At 46.7% G+C, this 20943-nt stretch overlaps 1 protein-coding gene across 1 annotated transcript in view; it reads left to right on the top strand.

Annotated features, from left to right (window-relative positions):
- Positions 1 to 20943, top strand: part of LOC142767563 (uncharacterized) — a 117300-nt gene that overhangs the window by 69601 nt on the left and 26756 nt on the right. The window contains exon 8 of the mRNA XM_075869489.1: positions 11777 to 11824. Coding sequence (XP_075725604.1) covers positions 11777 to 11824 — 48 coding nt within the window. The remainder of the gene's footprint in view (positions 1 to 11776; positions 11825 to 20943) is intronic.

The following is a 20943-nucleotide window of genomic DNA, read 5'->3' as shown; positions in this document are numbered from 1 at the left end:
TTAGATAAACAGGAAAAGCTTTCTGAGCACCTGTAATGTCACATTCGCTTCATACACCTAGTGCCATCATGGCCAGTATTTGGCAAATAAGCGCTCACTTTTGGCGATACCTTATCAATGTCTGTCACCAGGTGTACCAGTGTCTGAGAGCGACAAGAGAGCACTATTGCCACAGTGTCCGACTACTGTGGTTTGCGGTAGATGACCAAATGCTTCACAAAATTTAATCTATCCACAAAAGAGCAAAAGAGATCGCCCAAAAAATGACGCCTGCTTCACCAACTCCTACATTTTGCACCTTTGGCTGGCACTAACAACTGAAGGCATAAAAGAACCAAGCGCACGCTGCACGCTCGCACTATGCTTGCATATCCTCGTCGGCAAGTAAACAATTCCAAGAAAACCAACACGAGCTCAAGAAGATAGAAGACTTTGTGAGAAGGAATGAACATTGGAAAAAAACGCGAAATTAATTAAGTTATGCCTAAAGGCTGTCAACGAGCCGTTTGCTATCGGCCTTGCAGCTTTACAACGAATAAGCTTTTGCAACGTTGTTAACTGGTACTCAGACTGTTTTCTCGCCTATTTAAAATAATTATGCTTTTTACGAGGGGGCCACAAAGAGAGCATTCGTCTATAAAAATTTCTAAAAATGTGCAAAAAGTCCGTACTTTGCGAGTACGGAGTTTCACCTGCTACTGAATACACTTGACAGCAATCACAGCATAGTGTCTTATACCCTAAATCTCAGAATGACTAACTAGGCAACCTGTCTTCTATGTTCCCGAGCTGGTTCGGGAGCTTGCCGGTCGATATGTAAGCAAAGCGCATATCGCTATCTTAAAAGTGCCTTCTCATTCCTTGTTTGGATGATGTGGTCGAACGTCCAAGAGTCGTCACGTTTCTATGTGAGCTTGATTGTAGAATTCACTTCCCAGCTTTAGAAATAAACAATAAAGATAGCCCTTGCGGTTACATCACGATAAATTGTTCGTAGTGCTTTCTCTGATGCATCACTATCTCAGCAGACCCCAACGGCACGTGTTACCAAGGTTGACACGAAAGATGTCAGTGGCCAGTGGAACGACTCTAATTAAAAGTTTGGTAAACTGCTAAGCAAACCTGAACATCCAAAAAAAGGCAGCACGTTGTCCTTCTTGTGTGGAATGATCAACTGCAAGTCAACATTTTTAGCATTCAGTCTAAGAAGCGCTGGACGTCTTACTTCTTCAAAATGCAGAAGTAGTCGTTGCTGCACCTGTAGAACATTTCGAGTACTATAGTGAACGTTGCCAGGAGCTTTCCTTTCATGGCTTCTATTACTAGGTTAGCTGTGGTGACTGATGATGACGATCCTGAAGGAAGTGCAGCTGTTTCGGCGTACCTTGTCAAGTCGTCAAATGCTGGGACAATTCAGCGCTTGCCACTAGCTGATATTCGTAGCGTTCCGTAGGTGCCAATGCCGATGACATCGAAGGGAGCTTCAGGACACGGGGGAGGTTGTAGGACACCAGCCGGGGGGGAAGTGGGTCGCTTGCGGCATTAGCAGACCGAGCATGGCGCAACATATCACGCAACACAGGTGTAAAGCCCAGGCCAGGAAAAACAACTGCGGATGCGTTCATAGGTTTATAGGAAAAACGACTGCGGATGCGTTCTTGACCAGCTTTGGGGTCATGGTGAAACGCCTCCAAAATCTTCACCCTTAAGGAACGAGGAGCGACAGGAACCCAGCGTTGTCCTTTGGGGTGGAAGACAAGACGATAAAGGATTGAGTTTTCAGTCTTGAAGTTCCGCAGCTGTCGATGGGAGCGGGCGTTGGGAGGGCGAGAGGAACCTTGAAAGCGCAAATATATAGCGACAGTAAGTGTCGCTGCGTTGATGAGATGCAAACGTCCCGTTGCAGAAGGCAGAAAGAAAGCCGACAGTGGCGAATGAATTAACTGAGGGAGACGCTTTGATGGATTCACTCACAGTTGGCGACAGGCCAGGAGTGCGTGACGAAAATGGTAAAAGAGAGTGGCTTAGGGCATCGACATCGTTGTGTCTTTTGCCGGATTTGTAGGTAACGTTGCACTCGTGTCTTGGAGATAAAGTATCCAGCGACCGAGACGTCCAGACAAATTCTTCAACGTCGACAACCAGCACAAAGCATGGTGGTCAGTGACGACGGTAAAGTGGCGGCCGTGAAAATATGGTCAAAACTTCTGGATGGCCCCGACAACAGCGAAACACTCCTTCTCAGTGATGGTGTAGTTTTTCTCTGCTGCTGTGAGGGTGCGACTAGCGCCTGCGATCACACGTTCGCCATAACGCTCTGTTCGTTGCGAAAATGCAGTGCCGAGTCCGTGTCCACTGGCATCCTTATGGAGGAGAGTGGGTGCGGCGTTATCGAAATGACAAAGCACTTGCTCAGACGTGAAGGCACCTTTCGAGGTGTCAAAAGGCATTTCGCAGTCGTCCAACCATACGTATGCCTTTCCCGAAGAAAGAAGTTGGTGAAGTGGCACAGCAATGGTGGCGAAGTTTCGTATAAAGCGCCGGAAGTACGACGCAAGGGCAAGAAAGCTTTGGCTCTTTGGCGTTTTGAGGCACCGGGAAGTAAAAAATGACGGTAATCTTGTCCGAATCAGGCAGGATTTTATCTTTGGTGACGAGATGTCCGAGTACTTTAATACATTTGCTTGCAAAGTGGCACTTTTGTGGCGTTTGGCTGAGAACCAGCAGCTGCGAGACACGTCAGAACTTCATCTAGGTGTTGCAAGGGCTGTTGGAATGTTGAAGAAAATATGACGATGTAGTCAAGGTAACGTAAGCATGTTCTTCACTTGAGGCCCCGCAATACAGTGTCTATCATTCGTTCAAACGTTGCTGGCACATTGCAGAGGTTGAAAGGCATGACGTTAAATTTGTAAAGTCCGTCGTGTGTGGCAAAGGCAGTTTTTTCCTTGTCACCCTCATGCATTTGATTGTGCCAGTAACCGGAGCACAGTTCAAGACTCGAAAAATATTCCGCTCCTTGTAAGTAGTCTGAGACATCATCAATACGAGGCAAGGGGTATACGTCTTTTAATGTTACTTCGTTCAATGCACAGTAATCAACGCAGAATCACACGCCCCGCCCCGGTGGTCTAGTGGCTAAGGTACTCGGCTGCTGACCCGCAGGTCGCGGGATCGAATCGCGGCTGCGGCAGCTGCATTTCTGATGGAGGCGAAAATGTTGTTGGCCTGTGTGCTCAGATTTCGGTGCACTTCAAAGAACCCCAGGCGATCGAAATTTCCGGACCCCTCCACCACGGCGTCTCTCATAATCATATGGTGATTTTGGGACGTTAAACCCCACATTTTAATCAATAAACGCAGAATTGCACAAAGCCGTCTTTTTATTTCGCACGAGAACGACAGGTGACGACCAATGGCTTCTCGAGGAGGGTCGGATGATATTTTGCCTCAGCATACCAGCAACGCGCTTGTCGATCATCTCGCGTTCGCTGGAAGGGACACGGTATGGTCGACGACGGACAATAGAAGTTCCGTCGGTGTGTATGCGATGAGCTACCGCAGAAGTCTGGCTTAGAGCAGTGGAATGTACGTCAAAAGAAGATTTATGCTGGGACAACAACGCCATTAGTTCGTCTGTTTGCGGGGTGTGAGATCCGTGCTGATTGCATTGGCGAGAGCCGTAGTAGGTGGAGCATCTGTTAGTATCAAACGTGATTCCACCAGACTGGTATCTGAAGCCACTACAGTGATAGGTTGTGTATCCGCGCTGGAAACTACAACAGTGCCCTAGGTAAGCAGAATCGGCTCATTGGGGGATATTCAGTACAGCGAGAAAGGTGGTGCCGTTGGAAAAGCGGACCAGACTCGAGTAAAGTGCAATCCTTCTGGATAGACAACGGGCTAATAGAGTGACTAGGACGTCACCCTTGTCAATGGAGTCACACATAACAGTGATAACATGCTCGTGGTCAGGTGGCACGAAGAAGTTTTTCGCTGTTTGTAGCCGGTCACATGATGATTTCGGGGCGATACCATCCGTCTTTTACATATGTATGAGTCGTTGTCGACAAGAGATAGAAGCAGCGGCATCAGAAAGAAAATCTCATTCTAAAATAGGCATAAATGCACAGGAAGCCAACACAGCAAACTGAATATGGTGCCAGATTTCATCAATGACAACTCTAATGGTTCACTGTGCTGATGGCCGTATCTGCGAGTCATTTGCGTTACTTAAGAGAGTGCCAGTATAAGGTGTGGTAACTTTACGTAGACGTGAACACAAGTCCGCATGAATAACATAAATAGCAGCCCCCGTGTTCACCAAAGCCCGAACTGGTACCCCTTCAGCACACACTATCAACAAATTGGCTGGGCCCTTTGGAGTTCTTGGTGTTTGTTCGAGTGATGTAGCTTTCCCTCCGAAAACTGCACCAGCTAGTTTTACGAGTGGTAGTCAGAAGCAGGTGCAGCCGGTCTCAGAGGAGATGTTGAGCATCGCAGAGGTGAAGGGGACCGGCGGCGTCCGGAAGAGTAGGGGCGAGGTGCGGCGAGTGGAGAAGTCGTACAGAAGGAACGCGTCGTAGGGTGGCGCTGGTATTGGTTCGGGGATGGCACCGAATCCCTTTCGTAAACGTCGTAACCATGGCGTTCATCCTGCTGGCGTTCGCGGCAAAATTGTGAAATATGGCCCCGAATGCCACAATAGCAACATATTGGGTGAGGCGAGCGCCAGGAGACGTAAAGTGTTGGAACTGTGACAAGCGATGGTACTGGCGCTGGGAGCGGCGAGTGGGGTGCAAATGTTGTTAGGTTGAACTGCGCAGGAACATGATTGATATGTGGGGTTTAACGTCCCAAAACCACTAAACTGCGCAGGAACAGGATGTGCGTGCTGAACCAAGGCAGGTGGCATGGCAGCGACTTGCGCATACGTCATGCGTGGCGTTGGTGACGTCGGAGTGTTGAACGGAAGAGCGCTAGCCATGGATGAGAGCTCCCCTTTGATAATGTCGCGCCGACCAGCAGATAAAGAGTGAGGCCGAGGGGTGGGTGCACATGACAACCCTTGTGCTTGAACTTCCTAGCAAATCAGAGTGCAAATCAGCGTGCCCGAATTCGCATCCAACGAAGGCCGGCTTTCTCATACGTCTGGGTAGTCTGGGTGCAATCAAATAACTTGGAGCTCATCAAGATGTTGACATGTGGTGATGACGTCCTCAAAGGTGGTGGGGTTTTTAACAGCGAGAGCATTATACGCGACGTGGCCTATCCTTTTGATGATGTGGCGAACACGATCAGCTTCTGTCATCACCACCCCGCCGCGGTGGTCTATTAGCTAAGGTACTCGGCTGCTGACCCGCAGGTCGCGGGTTCAAATTCCGGCTGCGGCGGCTGCATTTCCGATGGAGGCGGAAAAGTTGTAGGCCCATGTGCTCAGATTTCTGTGCACGTTAAAGAACCCCAGGTGGTCGAAATTTCCGGAGCCCTCCATTACTGCGTCTCTCATAATCATGTGGTGATTTTGGGACGTTAAACCCCACATATCAATCAATCAATCAAAATCCTATGGACTTGTTGAACAAAAAAGGCCAATTCGGGAAACTGCTCTCGTGGTTAAAAAACCGTTTTCGCGACATCAGACAGATAGAAGGTGACGTGACGAAGTTTTTGAGGCTCATCCCATTGGTTATAAACACTGGTCACGTCGTATTCTTTAAGCCATACCTTGGCGTCGTCGCGTGGAAGACCAGAGAATACGAGTGGGTCGTGCTGCCGGGCATTGACGATTCACGCAGGAATAGTTTGTTGGACGGGGATATTAGATGTTCCGAGCAGTGGTTCTTGAGCCATGACATCGGACGAGGGAAGCAAGCGATGACACGAACGAAGCTCCATGGAAATGGGATGTCGGAGAGGACTTGGGGATCGAAGCAGCCTTCACCACTTTGTGAGACAGTAGCAGCGTTGGTGTCGCGATGGTGTTTATTAGGCCGAATCACCTGATCAACGCTTCGAACGAAGAAGACGCTTTTCGTGATGATGATTATATACAGATGAAGAAGATGAATTCAAACGCTGTGAATATTGTGCTTACAATATTCCCGTTAGCAGATCCCATCTCAATCTCCATATGTTATAAACAAGAGCCCATTCCGCAGATGGAATCTCCTAAATATTTGGGAGTAATTTATCGTAGCAACCTAAACTGTACTCCCCACACAAAAAGCATGGCATCTAAGCACAACATGTCTTAGGAATTCCTCGCAGTCTGACCAGCTGTCAATATGGTCTATCAAGAAGCACAATGGTGATGATATACGAAATTTGTAAGCGACCAATACTACAATTTGAGTGCGTATTGTTCTGAGATGGCCCTTCTTACAAAATGAAGCCTCTAGTTGTGCTGGAACGAGAAGCCTTGAGACTGTACATAAGACTTCCTAGCTTTGTAACAAGCAATGCTTTGTATCAGGAAGCAAGATTTTCTACAACACTATGTCGCTTCCGTATTCTAGCAGTTCAGGCATTTTTTTATTTTATAGCTATGCGCTAAGGTGATGTGACTATGAATTTATAAACAACCAAGACGCCTTTTTTCTTGCCAATTGGCGATGATTTGTAACACCTCAGATTACTTTTGTCCACAAGCAACTAGATAGGATAAGTGTAAAAATTTGAGATGTGCTTTCATCGTAGGTTGCAAATGAGAATCCTCATATATAATTTGATAAGCTTTTCCCCTTTAAGTCCAAATAGCAGTCATATATGGTCTTAACTAACCAGCCGCGGGATTATCTTGCACATGCACAGAAGAATATTATTATAGCCACAGGTGGTTCAGTAACAGATAAAAAGACAGTTGCAGGTATATACTCATTTTCGCTTGACTGCTCTTTTTCATTAAGACTACCGGAGTTCATTCCCGTTATTGAATCTGAACTGTTGTCAATATTTCTATCGCTGCAAAAGCTATCTTTTAATGCCCATAACGCGATCACAATCACGGATTCTCTGTCAGTATGTACGTCAATTACGGCGTCAACAAAATCTATGGCCTGAAAGACGCTAATTATGCTAGTCCCTTTTCAGATGCAGCAACTGAAATTAGTATGGGTACCTGGCCATCGCGGATTAGCAGTAGATGAAATGGCTGACTTTCTAGCACGAGCAGCATTGGAAGGTCTAGTTATATGGTCCTTGCCGAAGTGGTCACAGTAACTGCGACAATATACAAAATCTTCCGCTTCGTGCATAAGCTATGGAAGCAGTAACGTAAGAATTTATTCACTTAAGATGTTTGTGGAAAATCTATTGGTGTCCTACAAGACAGCTGAAAGTTGTAATAACCAGATTTCGATGTCATATTCCCCTATTAATTTTCTGTCCACAAAGGGCTGGTCTGGCGATATCACCGCTGTGCAAGTTTTGTTCAGAATCAGAAGTATTAGAGCACTATTTTTATTATGTCGTCAATACAAACTTCTAAGAAAAAGACTTTTAGTCATTTTATTTGCTATCCTGGGGCTAAACATCACGATGGAGACTATGCTTTGCTTCGGTGCTTCGGATTTGGACTTAAGTAAGCCACGAGAACATTTTTGATGAAGTTTTTAATTACCCTAACGAAACTAAAAGCAATAAGCTTTTAGTTGCGTGAGCATTACTCCTGCAGAGATATTTCAACATAAACAGTAGTTTTGTTTAACCACGCTAATTTTTAGCCGAAATAAGGAATGCATTACCGGATCTGAACGAGTCACAAACAATTATTGCACTCCTTTAATTCTACCTATGGTTTCTTTTCTTTCTTTTTTTTTCTTGAAGAGTGGGAGTGGTTTGGGGTATAGATATTTTTAGCATGAAAAAAGTCTCGCTGAATTAAGTAATCAATTCTGGGCCAATCACCCTGAGTGGGTATGAGCCATAGCTGGGTATTCATCATCATCATCTTCTTCTTCATGTGGTCTATAAAGCGAACGTATTTGTTCGTGGTTCTTCGTGTGCTCATCGATTTCGCATCGTCACAATTTGTGGGGTCTTATGTGCACTTCGTGTTCTGGCTGATGACTGTGAAAAATAAGCGTGCTCCAGGTCGCACATTTTGTTTCTGCCATGGATGAGCACGAACGTGAACGAGCTCTCGCCGGTGAAAGGCAATGCAGACGCCGGAAACAATCAATATTGGAGACAAGAGTTCGGAAAGCAGCGGCAAAGCGGCAACGACAACAACAATCTGCTACTCCGGTAGCCAGAGCACGGCATGATAAGGCCCAACCCCTACACAGATAGCAAGCTAGCTGGAAAATGCTTTTGAAGCGATTGCTGGCGTAGGTCTTGTAGGTGACACCTACCGACATGTTTAATCGCGTATGTTAGGCGCGCGTTAGGTTTATTGCACGTGAACTGACGAGTCGGTTCACGTGCAATAGACCATTGGCTCATAACACATGCAGCGAGCAGCGCTCGCTGCATTTTTAACGACGTCATGTGCACGACGTCAACGCGCCGCAGTGGTGTGACCTACTGGTCACCACGCCAGTGTCTGCGGCGCACGGTGCGTTAAATGGGGGGACAGCGCCACAAAGGGTAGTCAAAGAGCTGCTTCGCATCTAAAGCCATTGGATCTACATTTCACCAACCACAAAGCTGTAAAAATGAAGGCCAAACGAAACACAGAACTCAATCTAACATACTAGCTATGATGAATAAAGCAATGTACTATCAGTGTCAGATGAAACCCAAACAACGGCAAGCCTTCGTGACGATAAAGTGTGTGCCGTCCAGTTATCACCACAGACAGGCACGCGCGCTTTTCGGCAGCTCTGCGCAGATATGGTTGCCAGTCCATGGTGATGAGTGGGCGCCACGTACTATACCATTGTGATGGCTTGCCACTGTTAAGGTTTTATTTGACGCTGATAGTACATACTGTACACACGCGTTGTTAAACATTTAAATGCGAGACTGGGTCGGAGATTTCACTTCCCGTCCTACTGGTGATGATTCACTTCGAGAATATGCGTGGAATTCTGTGAATAAGGGTAATTTGTGCCAGAGAGTAGCCTTAGCTTTACAGAAACAGTGAAGCAACGAACGCGATCACCAGAAATTGTAATGGTTTACAACGTTGGGCTTGCAGCGAGCCCTTTTGGATCCGATCTTACGCAACTCTATGAAACACTGGCATAAGAGGATACTTCCGCTTTAAGGCACTTTCCGCACTGTCTTTTCGTGTTCAGGGCGCAATACGTAAAATATTATTGAGTTGTCCGCTGGTCGCTGCTGATATAGCCAGAAAGCGCGCGCCATGGCCTCCTAGACAACACACCGGTGGCGGGTGACTGTCAGAAGCCATGGCGCGTGCTATTTCACCTCTGGCCATCCTGATTGCACGGTGACAGCGTAATTTCATAGGTAGGCGTGGTCCACTCCTACTCCACTGCACTGAGGGTCCGAAAGGCTGCCGTAATGTTTGCGCGGCTTTCATGAGGCGAGGAAAAAATTGTTGCGTTCTTGTATGAGAGGCGAATTGCATGATGAAGCCTATTTAAAATCAAACGGGCTTCTTTTTTGCTGTGTATATTCGCCTTCTATGCTTGAGCACTTAGAAGTACAATGCCTCTGCCAGGGATCCGGTTGCGCTGCGAAGGAGAACAAAATAATTGGCCCCGTATCTGCGTGTTTCACTGCAAATGTCGTCGAAAGACATTATTAGTCTTGAGTGTGGAGAGAGTGAACAAAACGTTTACTTGATGTCCTGCACGAGAAAATCAGTTAATTGTATTGTGGAAGCGCTGCGTTAGAGAGTCTCGACCTGCGCGGCGAAGGAGCATCGAGGCTCCTTAGACACGAGCGCTTAATGGCAGTTATTTTCAAAAACAAGGAAGGCGAGCGCGCCCACGGAGAAAGATGTGCGCCTGTCTCGGAGGCGATAAGGCGCACAACACAAAGCGATTGGCAGGTGCCACCACCATGTCGTCTTAGCAAAGCGTTGGAAACACTTTTCTTTTTGAGTTTCATGTTGCACTGTCAGCCCAGCGTGATACACGCCATGGTCCTTAGAATTACTTATGTGTACCTTCTCTAGTTTAAAGACAAACATACAAAATATTGACGTGATGTTATTGTGCCTCATATATGCGCAATAATTGCTTTGTAATGAACAATGGAACAAGTATGAATGCTGAAACTCGAGCCAAATCACTGGGCGGCGCGGATAGGGTTGGCCGTTTAGAGTATTGCTTGGTGCCGTTTTGGTGTTGTTACGGCGGACAACAAGACAAGTGTACAGACAGACAGACAGACAGACAGACAGACAGACAGACAGACAGACAGACAGACCAAAATTATCGCGTCGATGTACCCCAAGAAAGACTATCTTCTTTAAAATATTACGTATGCTGGGGTGGGAGCGGTGACGCTCGAGGTCGCCCTGCCCCTGAAGACGGGCCAGTCGTAGTTGAGCCTAAGTAAAGTAAATATGCTTTCTTGTCACCCTCCGTGTTGTCTGTGGAAACTAGGCACTATAAGTCAGCTCGATAAAGCAACCGATCGCTATGTCGGAAACCAATGACCTCAGATATTTCCACGCTCTAAAGGGCACCAGTTACAACTAAGCAGCGCATACAAATACGCATGTGATGGGCGCACGCTTACAGACCACACTTCATCATGCTCGGCCATCCCGCGTTTGATAACCCGGAACCACCAAGTAAGCAATACTTCGGCTGTATCTTAGAGAGCAAGAACCCAAAGGAAACAACCTCTATGAGACTAGATTCTCAGGATCGGATCCAAGGCGCTATGGATCTGCTTTTCAATAAAGTTTGTTCTTCAATGCAGCTCGCACAGTTTGATAAAAAACGCATAAACGGAATTTCACCTTACCTAACTCGAACTTAATAGACCTTCTGGCAGTCCCCCAGACATCAACGAGGGCCAGCGATATAGAAACAGAACTTTTCAGTGCTCCGCGATATATTCACAGATGTCACACAACTAATATCATGATATAAACTGCACCAAAGCAGATTTACATGTACCATTATGTGTTCACAGCGGGAAAGCCAAAATATCCGGTTGTTTTCGCGTCACTTTAAGCGCTCGTTTTCTCTTGTAAGACATGACATTAATAAGAACTAACAAACACGAATGCCAAGAGATGACAGAAAAGTGGATAAAAAAATAACTTCCCACTGGTATGATGCCAACGTGCGACCTTAGATTTACACTCTTTTCTTCATTCCCAGCGAAGGTCTCATTCTTTCGGACTTAATGCTTCCAGGTAGTATGAGTGGGATTATTGGTCAGATGCCATCTCCTAATAAAATTACGTGCAACGTGACGCCGATAGGCAAAAATACTCTTCTACACTCGCCATGATGGCAAAAGCTGGTGCTGACACACTCTTCCACGCAGGGCGCCCCTCGAGGCACCCTACTCCTACATTTTAATGCACATAGATAACTTCTAAATTGGACGAGATTGAGCGCCACCGTCGCTCGTCGGACGCCTTATTCCAAGATCGCCGGTTTTAATCTTGCCAGTGGCAAGTTATCTTTTGGTTCCCTTTTCCTTCGTCACATTTGCATCTCAATTACTCTTAATAACATATCATATACTTCTCTTGGCCTCATTGTCTGGTAGTTATCAATATTTCATTTTATAGAATTTGTAACTTCAAGAAGTGTCTCTTTCGGCCCACCTTTTAACGTTAGACGGGTCAACAGTATGAGTAAATAAACAAAATATATCCTACTTTTTTTTCTTCCAGGTCAATCAAACAAGGCAAAACGAGACTTGTCACCGCCACGACTTCGAGGTGAACCTACTGGCTATTTTGTTCTTTTAAGAACTGTGATAATTCATTTTTCTCAAATCCTCGCATTGATACCTTTCAATACACAATTATTGTGATTGGCTGTTATACCATTCTGCATTTTGGATTGCTGGCATTATGCAAAATTTATTATAACCAACTATTATATGCACGTATCAAGTGTACCAGTGAGATTGGTGCTTCAATTGTATACAAGGCACAGGTCACGTGACATCAGCGAACGGGAAAAGCACCACTTAGTCCGGAGCACGTTGGGCGTCGACATGATAGTGACATGATGGTGATGGTGTAGCAAATGCCTAGTTAGAATGATGTCATGTGAGCTTGAAGACTGATCAAAAAGCCGTCCGCATCTTCCCACGGGGGAACTCGAGTAAAAGCGCCAGGGAGTGGTGGAGGTATCGCGTAAATGTTGTGTAATTGGCTAAGGTTTGAGAAGGCTTAATTGTTAATAAATTCGAAGCAGCTTTTCAACTTGCCTGTGTAACGCTGTCCGTCCGTGCCTTCGTGCCAACGCACCGCACCGCGCTCCCCTCGTCGCAGTTGTTCGTACGATGACAACTAGGTCAAGTCACGGCTGGGCGTTGACGTCACTCTCTTCATTACCTGCTACAGCGGCCGACTCCTTCTAACACATCTATAAGTCAGTAACAACCTAGAAATAAATATAAGCTCCACCCACGGGCCCTTATTGACCCCATTTCTCATGTCTGCGTGCTACAAGGGAACTAGTTTCTAAACAGGGCCATATTTTTATGCATATAACTATAAGGTTTCAATACTTTGTTTGTATAGAAATAAAGAATCCCAAGATCGGTCAATAATCTTTAAAAAGCATGGACTTTCACGTCAGCGTAGCAATAAATCTGTTGTTTAAACGGCAGCCCCCCTCCCCCCGCTGCACACACCTCGAAGTTCACTAAGAATAAATGTACATCTCTCGAATGCGTTGTTTTTGTTTGCGTGGTAACTATGGTTGTAGTAAAAAAACATCTCACATTAAACGTATCATTTAAAAGTAGGAAATCGTTCTTTGCTGTTTCACAAAATGAAAAGGGGGCATAATAATCACATTCCATCAAGTCGTTTGCAATACTTTACAAAACTTTCACTGCCAAGTTTCTTCGCTGTCCTCTTTAACTAAAGCAACTATGACTCAAAGTGGCAAATGCAGAAGCGATCCGCCATTGACTTTGCGTATTTTGATTCTTGTGCTGCCGTGAATACAGAATCTGCATCTCGCGTTGCCTTTCTTGTCATCATGTTTGAGGTAAATGCTAGTGTTTCATTAGACGTCTTGTTTCATTGAAATAAAAGCGCGTAGCGCACATTGTGCTCAACAGTGGGGATCATTGCATACATTATCATCAAGTTAATGACAAGGCGATGTACGCGGCTAACGCGGTGGTGACTATAAGCTGTAGGTGATTTTTTTTTCTTGCTTCGACAACTTGCATTTCATGGTGTTGCCATCACCCCGTTAGACCTTGAGTATTAAACTTTTTCAAAGAGGGGCCCAATGTTGCTGCAACAGAGACCACTACCTTCAAATATAGTATCTGTGCGAAGGTGTTTCTGTGCAGGCAAGGGGGTTTTCGCTCTCCAGAGAATGCGAATGAATTGCATGCCAGACTTTGCTTTCCGGGGGCGTGCAATGCATTCATCTTTTCTTTCATGCAACACTAACTTAATATAAATAAAAATCTATATGCGTATAACATACAGGCAATGCTGGCAAAATGAACAAAAAGTAATAAAAAAGGAAAGACTTCATAATGAGATGTCGTTAAGAATGATAGAATGCCTTAAGAAACAAAATATTTCTCTCTTTTTCCTCTTAATAACAGCTTAAGTGGCGTCACTTCAGGGACGATTACGATCAATATAACTGATCGGTATTGCTGCGTCGATCATCATCAATGCTGAGATGATACAAAGCTTGCGTCATTTTCAGGTTTGAAGAACCTCGCACGGTGTTTTTCATGGAAGGCGTTCGTCGAGCGTGATACAAGCGCTTACGCAACAGACACTTCCATCTGACGTGTAATTATGAGTCGGTGGCAAAAGATTTTGTTGAAATGACCCACCACTGTCAATTGGCACGCGTCAAAATAATCACACACACACCCAATGACCACAGTTTGCTTTATAATGCATACGCCAATGCATATTCTTCCCCCCTGGTTTGTTTACTCTCGTACTGTGTCAAGCTAGCAGGTCCTCTTGTTTGCTTTTTTTCTAACATCTTGCTCACACACATCACTCATATGGGCACACAACACAGCGCATATCTCAAAAAGTCTCACGTTGTGACACCAAAGAAACACACACACTCAAGCACATGAGGCAGTAACGCTAAAGCCATAGCTTTAGCGGGCAGTAAATCACAGACGCGCACATTCAGACTTCCCTTCCCTCACATGAATGACCACAACAATCCTCGACAGCGGTAATCCTAGCGACGCAGAGAATAGGCCCCATGTTGCTGCTTGACGCTGCTGAACCGACATAACGTGATGAAGCTTGGCCGCTTCGGGGCGCTTGAAACACTGCAACATAAAAAATTCGCAGATCCCACGTACAGTGGGAATCAATTATATGCGAAGCATAAATGACGAATGTTGATATGTCAGATTAAAATCAGCAACGCTACGAGGTGGGGGTAAATGATGTCGTACATGACTTCCGTGTCGTGATTAATATGTTAAGATGTGTCGTTTACTTTCGTCATTTATTCACGTCATGTGATACCAAATTTAGTGTATGTGCAGCTAGTCAAACCGCCATGAGCATGCTAATTAGCGTGGTATGTTGTCATGTTCTTACATGACACGCGTGTCTGGATTATCATGTTTGCACCAGTCATATATTTCATCATCCATTGACGTAACGTAACACCAAATTTGGTAAACGTGGAGCTATAGCAACACGGCCGCGAGCGCATCATGAAGGGCCCAATATACTCCAATGTAGCGTTGATGCGCGCACACGGTGGGCACAGCAACGCTACGGTAACAAAACGCGAGCACTCTCTTGGATTGGATAAACTTATATTTGGTCCTCCAAAACACAAATCACTGTGTGGCGGGCAGCTCCTACGTGGGAACTGCGTAGTCAGAGGCCAGGCACGACCAGCGTCTGTCGGCGTGGCCTGACAGCAACCGGCGCGAAATGCGACATGCTGCATTTCGCGCCGATGCCATAGAGTAACATTATGCCAATTAGTGGCCCATACAACACTGCGTCTCCCACTTTCCCATATGGATGAACGCCGGACGCGCTGAAACGCGCACGCGTCAAAGCAGCGTAGCGCGGCGCGCACCTGCGAGTAAATAGAGAGTTTTAGTTCTGCGGAATGGTGCTACGTACGCATCACGCAAGCGCCTTGCGTTACGTGGCGTCGTTTGCCACTAATCGGCTTTTAGTACGCCGTAGTACCCGCGTACGTAACGAGCGTGAAGCGCCAAATCATACGCGATGGAAAAGTAGAGCCGGCCGGTGCTTGCCTTTAATGCCGCCATTTTGCAAAACGAAGTCTCGCGCTGCCGCGAACGTGTTCGAGAGCGGCGCGACAAACTCATACGTACGCACGCACGCATCTCATGCGTGCGTACGTAGCGGCTGCGTACGTGACGCGATACGTGCGCGTTGTGGTCTGCGCATGCGCACTACGCAGAACGTGGCGTCCTTACGTACGCAACGCCACCACGTACGCAACGTACGCAGTACTAAAACTCTGTAATGGCAGGACCGGCGCCTAGCGTGGTAACGCCGACGTGACGCGACGAAATAAACGCCGGCATGCACACGCACCGCCTCACGTCGAAATGTAGTGGCGCCTTGACTGTGGCATGTAGTCATGTTCTCACATGACACGCATCTCATGATTATCATGTTGGCCCCAGTCACATACCTTCGTCATCCATTGGCGTCACGTAATACCAAATTTGGCATATAAAAAAAGCTAGTGAAACGGCCGCGAAGGCATCATTAATGTGACATGTAGTCATATTTTTACATGACACGCATGTCATGATTATCATGTTTGGATGTAACATTTACCTATGTCGTCCGTTCGCGTCGCGTGATAGCGAGTTTGGTACATGTGAAGCCAGCGAAATGGCCGCGAGCGCATCATGAGCGTAGCGTGTAGCCATCTTGTCACATGGCACACATCTCATGTTTATCATGTTTACACCAATATCATACTTTCATCATTCATTCACATTTCGTAATACCAAATTTGATATAAGTGAAGCTAGCGAAATGGCCGCCAGCGCATCATGAACGTGGCCTGTAGTCATGTTCTCACATGACACGCATCTCATGATTATGATGTTTGCACCAGTCACAAACCTTTTCATCCATTCACGTACTGTAATACGAAATTTAGTATATGTGACGCTAGCGAAATGGCAGTGAGCGCATCATAAGCGTTGCATGGAACCATCTTGTTACATGATACGCATGTCAGGATTTTCATTTTAGGGTCTGTCGCTTATGTTCACCATGCAATCATACCATGAAACGACCACAAGAGCAGCCAGACCATGAAATGTAAATCATGACATTCATGACATATATGTCACGATTTTCATGTTATGACTTGTTAAATATGCTCCTCATAGAGTCATGTTATGCCATACCAAGTTTGGTATCGATACCATTATCCAAACGGCCAGGACAGCTAAAAGTCGTAGGCGGCTAGATAGATAGATAGATAGAAAGATAGATAGATAGATAGATAGATAGATAGATAGATAGATAGATAGATAGATAGATAGATAGATAGATGGATAGATAGATAGATAGATAGATAGATAGATAGATAGATAGATAGATAGATAGATAGATAGATAGATAGATAGATAGATAGATAGATAGATAGATAGATAGATAGATAGATAGATAGATAGATAGATAGATAGATAGACAGACAGACAGACAGACAGACAGACAGACAGACAGACAGACAGACAGACAGACAGATAGATAGATAGATAGATAGATAGATAGATAGATAGATAGATAGATAGATAGATAGATAGATAGATAGATAGATAGATAGATAGATAGATAGATAGATAGATAGATAGATAGATAGATAGATAGATAGATAGATAGATAGATAGATAGATAGATAGATAGATAGATAGATAGATAGATAGATAGATAGATAGATAGATAGATAGATAGATAGATAGATAGATAGATAGATAGATAGATACGCTGAAAGTCGCCAAAGTTCACTAAGAAATGCTTCGCATTTAAAACTGAATGGATGCATGCCCCTACCGGTGCAGCGGCACACCTCTTCTCGCCGCGAACGGTGCCATGTTGAATTTTTCATTGGTTCTTCGTTACTGTTACGTCGTAGTAATGAGCGGCCGTAGTTGGACGCACGTAATACAAATAGAAAGTGGTACACATTACTTTTTATTCTTAGCTTGTTACCAACTATAGGTGGTCTTGCTCCTCAGCTCGTCCGCTAAGACAAATTCAGGTTAACACCTATCCACATTTGGAAAGGTGGCATCACATAAACCCCAATGGATATGTAAACCAAGTCCGTGGTGCGAGTCACGACTGACGTTGCAACATGTCACATGGGACTGTCAGAACAAGCCTATGGTGGTGGTGGTGAAACATTTAATAACCATTAAATGGTTACAGAGAGGTGATTGGGTTGAGGCCTTATTGGCCTTCTACCCTCAGCACTAGGTGGAACCCCTATTCCGGAGCTCCATTGGCAAGCAACGCCGCCCACGCCCGTTCAAACAGAGCCTCTTGGGCCTTCAGGTCTTGACAGCCGACCAGGGCCGCCTCCCAGTCCTCTCTCGTGGGGTTTGGGTTGGGGGGGGGGATAGATGGATTAGACTGGCACGCCCAGAAGATGTGCAAGTTGTCAGCCACCTCCCCACAGAACTAGCACGTGCCATCAAAGGATGAATTGAAATGTTTTAGCGCCACCGGGTACAGTACACTATTGGTAAACAGTTTTGAAAGGAAGCGCTCGTCAGCGCGATGCAGTCTCTTACAGGGGTCTGGATAGCGCCGGTGCTCCTCCTTGTAGTAATTGGTAATATTTTTGAATGAAAAGGCCGAATTGTCTGATTGGGAGTAGGCTTCCAAAGACAGGAAGATAGCCCGGGAAGAGAGTGCGCGGGTGGCCTGACCGGCCTGTTCGTTACCCCTGAGTCCTTGGTGACTGGGTGCCCAAACCAGATTTCGCGGAGTAGGAATAACGTATCGGCAGCAAGGTTCCAGTATGCGCAGAGCAAGCGGCGAAGCCCACCCTAGCCGATAGTTCCGACAGGCCCCTCGTGAGTCGGTGATGATATGTTTAGAAGAGGAATAGGTGAGAGCCAGAGCGATGGCAATCTCCTCCGCGTGTGTTACGCTGTAGGCTTTGAAAGTGAGCCCATTTACGGTGTTTGTGTTGTGTATGACTGCGGCCATATACCACCCCCCCCCCCCCCCCATGGTGCGGGCCGGCAACGACAACGTAGCACACGTGTTCCTCTTGACCAAAGTGTCGCTGCAATGCTTCCGCGCGTGCCTGGTGGTGACCACTGTGGTTTTCTTTGGACATGTTGGGGGGAAGGGGTCGGACCCGGAGGGCTAATCTCCAAGGTTCTGGCACTCTCACCCTTTGCTCAATGTAGTAATCGTGTTTGATGTGTATCGGTCCAAGAGGCGGCGACCGGAATGGGTGTGTGCAAGGCGCGTGTATTGATTAACGAGGTGGGCTTCTCGAAGTTCCCGGTAGGTATTCACCACACCTGGGGCCAGAAATTTCTGGTTGGACGTGGTGATAGGGAGGTAGAGAGCCCGCTTGATAACTTTACGGTGGATGACCTCGAGTTGATCATCCTCGTGTTTGTGTAGGTGCAAGTAGGGAGTCGAGTAGTGTATTCTACTCGTTACGAAAGCATGGGCAAGCCGCATTGCATCCCTGCTTAGTAATCCGCCCCGCTTGTTGGAGACCCGGCAGACCATACGGCCCACCTGGTCTCCCACCGTGCGAAGTTTGGCTATTGTGGTGTCGGCCTTGCGTTGGTGGTGTATGAAGAGGCCAAGGACGCGGATCCCCTTGGCCTCACAGATTGGTCCCGAGGGAAGACTGATATAGAGCTGAGTTGTGTCCTGAGGGGAGGGACGTACTTGCACAAATTCTGACTTAGCCGGGGCACCCTGGAGTCCGCAGTAGGTTGCGTAGTCATCGACTACAGTCGCTGCTGCTTGCAGGCATGACTCCTTGTGACCCAGGTTACCTTGCGTGGCCCAGATCGTGATATCATCCGCGCAAAGAGCGTGATGTATTCCTGGTAGAGCAGCCAATTTGGGGGGAAGATGAAGCATGACTATATTAAATAAGAGGGGAGAGAGAACCATGCCTTGAGGAGTTCCCCTCAAGCCGATGACGTAAGGCCCATGTTCCTCATCTTGTATGCGTATGTAGGCTTGACGGTCTGTAAGAAACTGTCTAACATAAGTGAATGTTTTATAACCACAGTTGGTCTGACCGAGGTGGTCAAGGAGAACCTCATGCTTCCCGTTGTCGAATGCCCCTTTAAGATCCAAAGCCGGGACTACCTTGACATTGTGGGGGCACTCAACAGGATTTAATATGTCATGCTGGAGCTATAGAAGTATATCCTTGGCTGACTTCTGAGGGCGGAAACCAAACATGGTGTCCGCAAAAGTGTGCTGTGTTTGTAGAAACTCGGAGAGTCTGTCGCGCGCCATCGTTTTCATCAGCTTGCCGACACAAGACGTGAGGGAGATGGGGCGAAGGTTATCCACGTCAATAGGTTTACCTGCCTTCGGGATGAAGGTCGCGAGAGCTGGTTTCCATTCAAGAGGGAGAGGAGTTTCTCCATCCCAAATGCTATTGATGTATTTGACGAGCGTGGCGTAGGCTGCGTCGGGAAGATTGGCCAACAGTTTGACCGTAACCTCATCACGCCCTGGTGCAGTGCCACGCTTCATCTTGCGTAAGGGAGCCTGGAGGTCGTGGAGCTGGAATGGGGTGTCCAACTGCGTGTTCTTTTTGCCTGCGTAGGAGTATGCGGCCGTCTGGGGGTCCTTGGTGGTGCACAGGTATCGGTCCCTGAGCGTGTTTGCCAGCTGTGTTGTCGTTCCTCTAAAGTTGTGCATGACCTTATGTAAGTGACGTTGAGTTTCCGTGCGTGTTTGTGTTGGATCGACGAGAGCGCAAAACAGACGCCACGTGTTGCGACCAGGCATCTAGCGTGCAGCCGTGTTGCACCTGTCCATCCAGTTAGTGTCGGCTAGCTGAGCAGCATATTCCGCAGCTTGCTCCGTGAGTTCTTGGATGCGTTTCTTGAGGCGTATGTTATGTTTCTGTTTTTCCATCGTTTGGTGAGGCTGCGGCTGGCCTACCAAAGATGGAGGAGGTGGTTGTCCACGTCCGTTTGAGTTTCCGTGGGCTGTATCAGCCGTTCGTGTTGTTTTAGTGTAGACGTCAGTGATTTAGACCAGGTGTCGTATCCCGACTGGAGAGGGTCTACGATAAATAGAGAGGTGCGGAAAGTTGTCCAGTCTAGGATATGAGCTTGTGTAAGTGGACGTTTTAAGGGATGCATGTACACGGTTGTGTTTAATACACAATGATCACTACCGAGAGTGTCCTGTGTGTTCAGCCAGTCGGCATGGCGTATGTTGCGTGTAATGGTGAGGTCCGGGCAAATATCTCGTTGAACAGAGTTGCCTAGACGTGTTGGCTGGCGGGATCAGTGTGGAGTGTGAGTCCAAGTTTAGAAAGAAGTTCCGCAAGCTTCCTTCCACGCTGTCCTCTCGCGGGTAACCCCATAACCTGCTTGGGGCATTGAAGTCGCCGACGATCAGGAGGGGGTCCCTTCCTGCCACCTGCATAGCTGGTAAGAAAGTTGTGCTGAACGTGAAGTTCTTAAGCTTTGGGGGACAGTAAATGTTTAATATATGAACAGGTGGGTCAGATCGCCTTATGGGCAGCACCGACACCATCGTTTATGGGAAAGGCGGTGTTGTGGGGAGTGTGACTTCCTGGGCGGTATATTGCTTGTGAACAAGTATACATGTCTCCGGGTTGTGTTGAA

The sequence above is a fragment of the Rhipicephalus microplus genome, chromosome 7 (genome assembly GCF_043290135.1).
Source record: "Rhipicephalus microplus isolate Deutch F79 chromosome 7, USDA_Rmic, whole genome shotgun sequence".
NCBI lineage: Eukaryota > Metazoa > Arthropoda > Arachnida > Ixodida > Ixodidae > Rhipicephalus > Rhipicephalus microplus.
Note: the sequence above shows the minus strand (reverse complement) of the source record. Positions and strands in the feature narration are given on the sequence as shown.